The sequence below is a fragment of the Notolabrus celidotus genome, chromosome 9 (assembly GCF_009762535.1).
Source record: "Notolabrus celidotus isolate fNotCel1 chromosome 9, fNotCel1.pri, whole genome shotgun sequence".
NCBI classification, from domain to species: Eukaryota; Metazoa; Chordata; class Actinopteri; order Labriformes; family Labridae; genus Notolabrus; species Notolabrus celidotus.
Window position 1 is genome coordinate 5,713,665 of NC_048280.1, and position 11,158 is coordinate 5,724,822.

General features: G+C 43.7%; 1 protein-coding gene across 1 annotated transcript in view; it reads right to left on the reverse strand.

Moving 5' to 3' along the window:
* The window catches only part of LOC117819050 (calcium/calmodulin-dependent protein kinase type II subunit delta-like), a 134,381-nt gene that overhangs the window by 36,857 nt on the left and 86,366 nt on the right, over positions 1-11,158 (reverse strand). Inside the window, exon 14 of the mRNA XM_034692253.1 lies at positions 7,611-7,643. Within this exon, the coding sequence (XP_034548144.1) occupies positions 7,611-7,643 (33 nt within the window). The remainder of the gene's footprint in view (positions 1-7,610; positions 7,644-11,158) is intronic.

The window sequence follows — 11,158 nt, forward strand, 5'->3', positions numbered from 1 at the left end:
ATATGCAAAACTCTCCTTGGACTGTCACCTCTGTACCTATGTTGCAGGAAATCTGTACGGTATTCTTTTTTTTGAAACTACAACACAAGACAGGATGTTTTAGTCTACTGGAAATGCAGCCATCAGATAGTTACGTCCTGCAGAGTGCGCTCTGACTTCATGTGGTTACAAAAACAACTTTTTGTTGACAAGGAGACCTTTTTTTTTACGTTTTAAAGGAAGACAACTTAACCGCAATCTGCCGGGCTTGTTCAACACAGACTCTGAGAGTGATGAAATATTAAATCATCGGTTTTTAGTCGCCTAAAATAAGATTTTCTCAACCTCAAGTGTGCATCAACGGAAGGTTAAGAAGTACAAAAATGCTCTAAGAAAGTACACTGGTGTGTGTGTGTTTGTGTGTGTGTGTGTGTGTGTGGGTGTGTGTGAATGGATGTACTGTGTATGTAACATAATTAGAATTCTGCAAGCCTCTGGGCTTATTCAAGAGAGGAGAGGAGAGGAGAGGAGAAGAGAAGAGAGGAAAGGAGAGGAGAGGAGAGGAGAGGAGAGGAGAGGAAAGGAAAGGATAGGATAGGAGAAGGGAAGAGAACAGAAGAGAAGAGAAGAGAGGAGAGGAGAGGAGAGGAGAGGAAAGGAGAGCATAGGATAGGAGAAGGGAAGAGAAGAGAAGAGAAGAGAAGAGAAGAGAAGAGAAGAGAAGAGAAGAGAAGAGAAGAGAAGAGAAGAGAAGAGAAGAGAGGAGAAGAGAAGAGAAGAGAAGAGAAGAGAAGAGAAGAGAAGAGAAGAGAAGAGAGGAGAGGAGAGGAGAGGAGAGGAAAGTAGAGGAGAGGAAAGGAGAGGAGAGGAGAAGAGAAGAAAGGAGAGGAGAGGAGAGGAGAGGAGAGGAGAGGAGAGGAAAGGAGAGGAGAGGAGAGGAGAGGAGAGGAGAGGAGAGGAGAGGAGAGGAGAGGAGAGGAGAGGAGAGGAGAGGAGAGGAGAGGAGATTATCGAAGACACATTGCACACGAAGAAAAGACGTGAAAACAAAGGCTGGTGTAAGCTGACAATAAGCTGACATACAGACATTTTACACCCACGCACACACACACACACACACACACACACGTTACACCAACCAAAGCCGTGGAGGGCCTTTACTCTGCTGCCTCTGTGAAGCAACAGGAAACGTTTCTTCGAAGTGAACAAAAAGAAAGATGGAGGCTGAGGGTCAAAGTCTCCATGAATGGTCTCAAGGTAGGAAGAAGGAGGTGAAGGAGGAACAAAGGAGGGAAAGGTGCAGGAGAGATGATGAGTGCGTGGATAAAAAGAGGCAGGAAGAGGGAAACAAGTTGCGGGTCAATTGCCTCCAATCCACTTACCAGATTTAGAAACGTGTTTGCTCATTGGTTTGTAATCCACATTCATTTTATGCTTTCAGACCTTTAGTTGACTTGCATTTTATGAACCAAACTTCAGCTCTTTGTTCTCCGGATAAAACTCCTGCATCAGCCCACACGAGTCTCATGCATTATCTGTAAGACAGACGTTTATCCTGTCCCTCAAGGCGTTAGTTCTTTGTTTGCACTCAGAGCACTCAGGGTTCCCACTCTTTTCCAGAGATCATTTTCCAGGACATTTCCAGGACATTTTCATTGATGACCAAGCTGGTATGACAGTCTAAATTTAGTTTCTAATTTAGTTCCTAAATAGTCTAACATGTTCCTCTCAGTGGAAGTCTACATTGAAATACATGTAGTCTATGGCTATCAATGAAATAATCTCTTACATACTTAAAAATGATGGCAAATTGATAATAGAATAATGCAACCACAGATGTACAGCACTTCACATTATTAGTGCAACCAAGTAACAATGATGGGCAACATCTCATCTCAGCTTTCTCTTTTCTCAATAAATATAAATTAGCTAAGTAAAAAAGCAAAAGAGCCAGCAAAGGCATCAGGAAGCTGCCTTACTGAAATAATTAAATAATAATAATGATCAGAGGATCAGTGCTTTAATGACCTAAATAGAACTGAGTTACAAAAATGGCCACAAATGTTTCTCAACTCAACTCAGACTCAAAATATACCTGCTTAATCCTGATATTCATCCTGCTAAGTGGTCGATATAAAATAAAGCAAATGTCACGTTTTTTTATTTGAGTTAGCGTAAACTCTGAAAAAATCTCACCGGTGTAAAGACGCACTCTGTATTTGAAGATCTCTCAGAGGTTTAAAAAAATGTAAACTGTCTTCCTGCATGGCGATGTCTATTATGATCAGCGATGTCTACAACGTGGAGTTTCTGTGTCGCTCTTTTTGTTCCGCTTGTTTTCACTATCGGGAGTTTGGACTCCTACTAGCTAGAGCAGGGGTTCTCAAACTTTTTGGAGCCAGGGCCCCCTTACAGGTGAGAAAATTGTCCATGGCCCCCTCATAATTGTAACACAGATTAAGCACATTAGTGATGTGTCATGATCAAAAGCTGCGGCTCTGGGAGCCGATGATTTATAGTGAATCAGAAGAGCCGGCTCGCATCAAGAGAGAGCCTGCTCCCAGTTTTTTCCTTTCGCTGCTTAGCTCTCACAGTGCTCAGCCCCAGCTCTGCTCACAGCAGAACTTTGTTTTGATTGGTCAGGATGGCGGCCATGCGGCCAATCATATGTGAGGATATAGGACACAGGTGATGGAGGGGAGGCTGTGTATCGTGGCTTCATCTGTTCCTCAAAGAGTCTTCCTGAGTTCCTGAGAGAGTCTTCTTGAAGACTGGGCAAATACTGAGAGGAGAAATGGGATTAGCCCATCCAAACTGAGGCATCTGATTTTTCTCAATGCCAACCCGAGGACGTTAATAATGTTTGCTTGAGTTTGGTTCTGGTTTTGGTTCAGTTTGCTTGAGTTCGGTTCTAATTCAGTTCTGGTTTGGTTCTGGTTCGGTTCTGGTATGGTTCTGGTTCAGTTCTGTTCTGGTTCGGTTCTGGTTCGTTTCTGGTATGGTTCTAGTTCGGTTCAGTTCTGGTTCGGTTCTGGTTCAGTTCTGGTACGATTCTGGTTCGGTTCTGGTTCGGTTCCTGTACGGTTCTGGTGCGATTCTGGTTCGGTTCTGGTATGGTTCTGGTTCAGTTCTGGTTTGATTATGGTTCGGTTCTGGTTTGGTTCTGGTTCGGTTCTGGTATGGTGATGCTTCGGTTCGGTTCGGGTTCGGTTCCGGTTCAGTTCTGGTATGGTTCTGGTTCGGTTCGGTTCTGGTTCGGTTCTGGTTCGGTTCTGGTATGGTTCTGCTTCGGTTCAGTTCTGGTTCAGTTCTGGTTCGGTTCGGTTCTGGTTCGGTTCTGGTTCGGTTCTGGTTCAGTTCTGGTTCGGTTCTGGTATGGTTCTGGTTCAGTTCTGGTTTGGTTCTGGTTTGGTTCCGGTACGGTACGGTTCTGATTCGATCCTGGTTCGGTTCTGGTTCGGTTCTGGTATGGTTCTGGTTCAGTTCTGGTTCGGTCCTGGTTCGTTTCTAGGATGGTTCTGGTTCGGTTCTGGTGCGGTTCGGTTCTGGTTCAGTTCTGGTAGGGTTCTGGTTCAATTCTGGTACGGTTCTGGTTCGGATCTGGTTCGGTTCTGATTTGGTTCTGGTTCAGTTCTGGTAGGGTTCTGGTTTGGTTCTGGTTCGGGTCTGGGTCAATTCTGGTTCGGTTCTGGTTGAGTTTGATTGTGGTTCTGTTTGCTTGACTTTGGTTCTTGTTCTGTATGCTTAAGTTTAGTTCCGGTTCTAAACCTAACCCTAACCCTAATCCTAACCCTAACCCTAACCCTAACCCTAATCACAACCCTAACCCTAACCCTAATCCTAACCCTAACCCTAATCCTAACCCTAATCATAATCCTAACCCTAACCCTAACCCTAATCACAACCCTAACCCTAACCCTAATCCTAACCCTAACCCTAATCCTAACCCTAACCCTAATCCTAATCACAACCCTAACCCTAATCCTAACCCTGACCCTAATTCTAACCCTAACCCTAACCCTAATCCTAACCCTAACCCTAACCCTAATCACAACCCTAACCCTAACCCTAATCCTAACCCTAATCCTAACCCTAACCCTTACCCTAATCCTAACCCTAACCCTAACCCTAATCACAACCCTAACCCTAACCCTAACCCTAATCCTAACCCTAACCCTAATCACAACCCTAACCCTAACCCTAATCCTAACCCTAATCACAACCCTAACCCTAACCCTAATCACATCCCTAACCCTAACCCTAACCCTAACCCTAACCCTAATCCTAACCCTAATCCTAACCCTAACCCTAATCACAACCCTAACCCTAACCCTAATCCTAACCCTAATCTCATCCCTAACCCTAACCCTAACCCTAATCCTAACCCTAACCCTAATCCTAATCACAACCCTAACCCTAACCCTAATCCTAACCCTAATCCTAACCCTAATCTCATCCCTAACCCTAACCCTAACCCTAACCCTAATCCTAACCCTAATCCTAATCACAACCCTAATCCTAACCCTAATCCTAACCCTAATCTCATCCCTAACCCTAATCTCATCCCTAACCCTAACCCTAACCCTAATTCTAACCCTAATCCTAACCCTAATCACAACCCTAACCCTAACCCTAATCCTAACCCTAATCAAAACCGTAACCCTAATCACAACCCTAACCCTAATCCTAGCCTTAACCCTAACCCTAATCCTAACCCTAACCCTAATCACAACCCTAACCCTAACCCTAACCCTAATCCTAACCCTAATCACAACCCTAACCCTAATCACAACCCTAACCCTAATCACAACCCTAACCCTAATCCTAACCCTAACCCTAATCACAACCCTAACCCTAATCACAACCATAACCCTAACCCTAATCCTACCCCTAACCCTAATCCTAACCCTAACCCTAATCACAACCCTAACCCTAACCCTAACCCTAACCCCAACCCTAATCACAACCCTAACCCTAACCCCAACCCTAACCCTAATCACAACCCTAACCCTAACCCCAACCCTAACCCTAATCACAACCCTAACCCTAACCTAACTAACCCCAACCCTTATCACAACCCTAACCCTAACCCTAATCACAACCCTCACCCTAACCCTAACCCTTACCTTAATCACAACCCTAACCACAACCCTAACCCTAACCACAACCCTAACCACAACCCTAACCCTAATCACAACCCTAACCCTAATCACAACCCTAACCCTAATCCTAACCCTAACCCTAACCACAACCCTAACCCTAATCACAACCCTAACCCTAATCCTAACCCTAACCCTAACCACAACCCTAACCCTAATCACAACCCTAACCCTAACCCTAACCCTAACCACAACCACAACCCTAACCCTAATCACAACCCTAACCCTAATCACAACGATTTGTAACGATTTTGTAACAGAATAAATGCACACAATTGGGCAATTATAAGGCTTCTCATAAAAACACTGTCCATAAAAGGGTTTTCAACACAAACCATTAGTTTTTGCAAAATTAAGGTAAAACATACGGCTACAAAAGATCCTAAATCCTAAATTAAGAGCCGTTCGGGAGTCGAAAGATGTTTTCCAGTACTGGAAAACTGGTCAACTGTTTTCCAGGTTTTCCAGGTTTTCCAGGAGGCGTGAATTATCCCTGAGGTCACAACCTGGTAAAAAAAAACTGACTGAAGCAGTTTCACATGAACAATTTTCTGGCTCTATTTGTAGAGTCTGACGGCCAAATTCCACCAGATCCTTGTTCTGTCCGTCTCTGATCCGTCACAGCACTGGATCTGATAGGTTTCTATTCTAGTCAATGTGTTAACTTCCACTAGATCCACTCCGATGCGTTCTGGCTGCATCTCTGATCAGGCAGGTCGGAGCCCCCCGGATCGGATACGCAAGACTTCTGTTTTTGTCGGAGCACGACGCATCAATCTCAGGACAGGAAGTCAGGCACCAAAACAAAATGAAAACATCCTGTTCATTTTCAGAATAAAACACTCTGTGTTATCACCAGATCGTATGTCACTTAACTACAACAACAAACCGTCATGATGACGGGGGGCCAGGTCTGGAGTCATCAGGTCAGAGGTATTCAGAGGACCAGAAAGACAACATGGTTGAGGAGAGGAGGAGGAGAATCCTTGATTCAGTTAAAAACTTTGTTCACATTACTCCAGCTGTCCGGCGGTCCTGCTCAGTGATGCGTTCCAAAAACGCTTGGTGGGTGTTGACCATAGACTGTATAAAACATGGATGTAGTATCCGTGACGTCACCCATCTGTTCCTGAGAGCTGACGGCAGCAGCCATATTGGAAATGCAGAACTCAACCAGGCAGAGTGTGAGGTAGTGTGAGCCTCCTAGCCAATAGCTATGTGTTCCCGACCGGGGGTCATGTCAGTCATGTCCTTATATGCTGCAAAGATCGTCTTTTTCCCATTCATGTCAATGTGGTTTCCGGTGTTTCTGCAGCCAGCCTCAAGCGGATTTTCGGTGTATTGCAGTTTATAACACTTCCACATGGGCTTCATCCTTTGAGACCGGAGGTTGCCGCTTGGTGTTGACGGACAAGAGAACACGGAGCCAGACCACAGTGGATTGGAGACGGATTGGATCTGGGGGAAGTCCTGTGTGTCTCTATTTCTACTCTTATTTGTAGGAGCTCATCTTGTTTTTTGTGCATTTTCGCCTTTCTTGATAGGACAGCTGAAGAGAGACAGGAAATGTGGGGAGTAGAGAGTGAGGGGACACACCAAGACCATTGCCTCCGTACATGGGGCGCACCTAGACCGCTAGGCAACCAGTGCTCATCTTGTTTTTAGGTAAGGATTTCTTCGTTGTTCATCATTCCAGTCTCTTTTAACCCAAACTTTTCAGAGGGCTCTTGTCCTCAGAAATACAACAAACCATTGATTTAATCTGACGTAGCACTAGATAAATGTTAAGATTAGAAAGCAATCTGCACAAAATGTCTAGCAGACAGCTGGTGTAGGACGTCCAGGTGAAACAGGAGATTCATGTCAGCTGATGGGATTCCGGTGTGAGTGAATTGTAACAACAAACGATTGCAGCTTTAACCTTCAAAGACAAAAATCTGAGTAAGGTACGACACCCAGCTACTTCTCCTTTTGATCCTACTTTTGTTTCACGTATCAACGTCTTGTTAAAACAAAGAGGAATGTACAAGAACGAGACCTGCCTCTATTATTACAGAGTGTCGCTGACAGATCTGGAGCAGCATCCCTGGAGTAACTGTGATGGAACTGAAACATCCTGCTTCTATTACGCTTTCAGAATAATGTCAGGGTTACTGTTAGGGCAGTACACTTTGAAAAGACCTGAGCTGGGACTTGAGCAAGGCAAGGGTTTTTTATTTCTTACATTTTTTATAGTTTTTTTTTTCTTTAGCCATCAGCGGTCATACTAACTACTCAAACTCATCTTGTTTTATTTCTAACAAGGTCCTGCAGAAGCTCTTTTTTCTAAGAAGATCCCTGCAGAACAACAGAGTGCTGTTTAATAATATGAAAAAATAAAGGAAGAGTGAAAGGGGAAAAAAGAAAACCACAGGAGTACAGAGGGAGAGCAAAAAAAGAGTGAAGAGGCAAATGCATAAATAGCATGCTCACCATGTACTGGACAGTAGAGCTGGACTTGCGTTTCTGTCCTCAGGCGATTGATGGATGGATGGATTTATGGACGGACGGATGAACGGATGGCAAAAGAAGCAGGGAAGAAAACACATAAAGTAACCGGTGACAAAAAGTGAACGTACTGGTACAAAGCAGAAGAAAGATCCTGTCAGTCAAACCCCAAAAAACTTCTTCAAGCTGACGACAGAGCTGCTTTGGATCCTTCACAAGAGAAGGAGCAGACTTCTCCAGATAAATTGCAGAAGAAGAAGGGCAAGTGTCTCCCCTCATAGAAATGAAAGTTTGGAAAAGGTAAGAAGATGCAAGCGCTTGAGAAGTAGCCAAGGAAGTGGAAGTCATCAAGAGGAGCACAAATATAAGACTGTGAAGCAGATCACAGAGGGATGGTGCAGACGGCAAATATGTGACCCACTGTCCTTCTGTCAACAGATTAACAACATTCAAGGAAACAAAGAGCGAGACGAGGAAGTGAGGAGTGAGTTCTTTCACACTTTTTAAATATTTTAAAATCTACACTGACTCAGCATCTGTTGAGTATTTACATGAAGCATTCAAACAGCATCAATAAATCACTGTCACAACAGTGAGAGGACATCAGTGTGATCAGTTTCATGAAAAAGATCAGAGTTACACAGGAATCTGTCAGCTGAGTTAACTTTAGCTTTTGAATTTAAAGCTTTAACTATTTTTTTTTCAGTTTAGCCTCCCAGAAAACTTCAGTATGAGCCTGAATGAGTCTCATGTTTTATCTGTGAGGCACAGCTTTATCATAGTTCCTATTAATCTCTCTTTACAGATTACAATTAAGAATGCAAAATCTGTGAGACGGACCAGAGATTGGTAACAGAAGTGTTCAGGATAGGGATGGGACATGGTTTTTGAATGCTCGAATGTTTGTTCAATTATTAAAAATTGAAGAGTTAATGTGAATATTATCTCACTTTAAAGCTGGGGTTAGTAACCAGATTTAGATACACTTTTTGTTATACTGGTTAAAATGATTTTTATGTCCTGATGACAATCAATACATAATGTGTTCTTAAAAAAGAGCGAAGAAAAGCTGCTATCTACAGCCGGAGTAAACCTGGGAAAACACCAACCAATCAGCCTTTTTTGGGTGCCAAAATTTTAAACCATTTAAATCCTGTCCTGCTGTTCTGCCCGCCTCCTGCGCGTACATTTCCCCGGCGTGCACTCCGAGTCCTCGTCTCCTCCCTCTGCTTCCCCTGACTCTATTTCCTGCCCCTCCCGCTTGACCTCGGGCCTGTCCCCTCTGACCCGATGAGGTGCTTTGCTCAGGACTGTAGTCCGGATCAGAGTCTAAAAAGCTCTCACAACGGGGCTCTGACAAGCAAAAGAATTAATGACATTTACTAAGTCCTACAGAAAATGTAGATGTATCATAGCATCCGTCCGTTGAGTTTTAATAACCGGTCACTGTCGGCCGTGATCACGCCAACCAACAAAGCAACAATCAATGTTTGAATGAATGAAGAACTTCTCTTGTCTCTCCTCTCTCCTGCTCACACACTCTACCCCTTTCCTGATGCCTTCACTGACCGTCAACACTGTAGTAATTAAGAACATCTACACTGAACACGTTTAACAAACAGTAGAGTTGTTACAGTATTATATATGTGTTATAACTTTTCTCCTGATATTGTGTCACCAGTACAACTGGATAATGCTAGCATGATAGTTGTGAGTACTAACAGCAGCCATATTTATTTGTGTTTTTAACTTTCACTATGAGAATGTTTTGGTGAGGACCGGTTTTGAATCAGTCACCATCATATGGTCGCAACTCAGCGGCGCTCGTGCATGTGAGCGGTGGGGGCGTCGTTTTGAAGGAGCTCCGAGGGAGGAGGGGAGGGGTTAGATGGAGTCATGAGGAAATGCTACATTCAAATTCATGCTAGTTTTCCGAGACTACCAACCCCAGCTTTAAAGAAAAACGTTCACAGTTTTCACAGGTGCCTGGTTTCCTGTATTCCCGCAAGACAGTGGCTTTAGAGCGTCTTAAAGCTGCTCTTGGTAGGAATGGTGTAAAATGTGTGACTTTTGCTCTGCTGGGTTTGGAGAAAAGGTGGCGTGGCGCGGCGTGGCTTGGCGTGGCGCGGCGTGGCGCGGCGTGGCGTGGCATGTATGTTTACATTTTACAGCCATGCTCAGTCTCTGGAAATACGTGTGTAGTAGTGTGAGATTCAGGAACTGAAAATTGCTGCGACTCTCTCTAATGTTTTCTTCTTCTTTTGCTATTTAATGCAGTTAGCATTCTTCTTCTTCTGTTTGCTAATGCAGTTAGCAAACAGCTTTAAGACGCTCTATAGCCACTCTGGTAGGAATACCGTATTACAACCAGGCACCGGTGAAAACGATGCAGAATTGTACTTTCAAAATGAGAAAATATTCGAAGTAACTCTTCCATTTTTACAAAGTGAACGAATATTCAAATATTCAGAAACCATTGCCCATCCCTTTTAAATAACTGTTTAAATATTGAGATTATGGATTTAAGTCATTTGAAAGCTAAAGACAGAAACAGGCTGAGATATAGTGAGCAGCAGCCAAGTCTGAGTCTCTGAATCCACAATAAGATGTTTAACAGGAAACTGCTTTTATTCAGCCTTTTTATCAGTTTTAATTATGTTTGTTATGGAAGGTAAACCTCGCCTGATGATATCTTCTCCTCTTGTTTTCACATATTAAAAGTAGAGGGGTACCAACAAAGCAGCTCATCTCTCAGCCCTCCTGGTATTCTGTGCCTGCAGAAGAGCGTAAGAGTAACCTGCTTAATTCACTCTTTCACCTGTAATCAACTGCTAGGTGTGTTTTCCTTTTCTTTTTTTTTTGGAGTGCATGAGACCTCTGTGGATAGTTCGGCTCATTTTGTCACATTTATTATCTAGCATGCTGTTGGCGCAGCTAAAAAAAGGAGAGTTCAGAGATTTGTCTGACAAAATTTAAACTGACTCAGTATCTTCTCAACTGTGTGATTCAAATCATCCAACTTCAGGATGAAGACCTAACAAGTTCACAAAACATTAGAAAGCTACTTTGAGCATTACGATGAAATGATTTTGCAGAAGCGTATGACTTTTATCCTCCCGTAGTTTTGATGTATAAGAATGAAGCAACTTTATGAAATTAAAAGAATAGGCGCACTGGGTGTTTCATCAGTACACTCATCCTGCAGGAAATGCTGAATGGCTTCTGTGGTAAGAAGTTGGCAGCACTGATGGGTGATTGTGATGTGTAGTTAGTGCCAGAGAGAGACTCCCTGCCCACACTGAGCAGGTGCTCCAGCTGCAAAGCGTCAGGTGTCATGATGAACCAGGAGGAGGAAGGAGAGGAGAGGAGGAGAGGCCAAGCGGAGAGGGTCAGAGTCAACAAGAGGACAAAAAGGACATGAGGAGGGAAGAGAGGAAGGAGTGAAAAAAAAGAGATCAGGGAGCGGAAGAGGAAATCAGGGACGGCAGCGAACGATGAAGACGCCTTTAGAAATGGTTTGGGGCGAGTGTGTG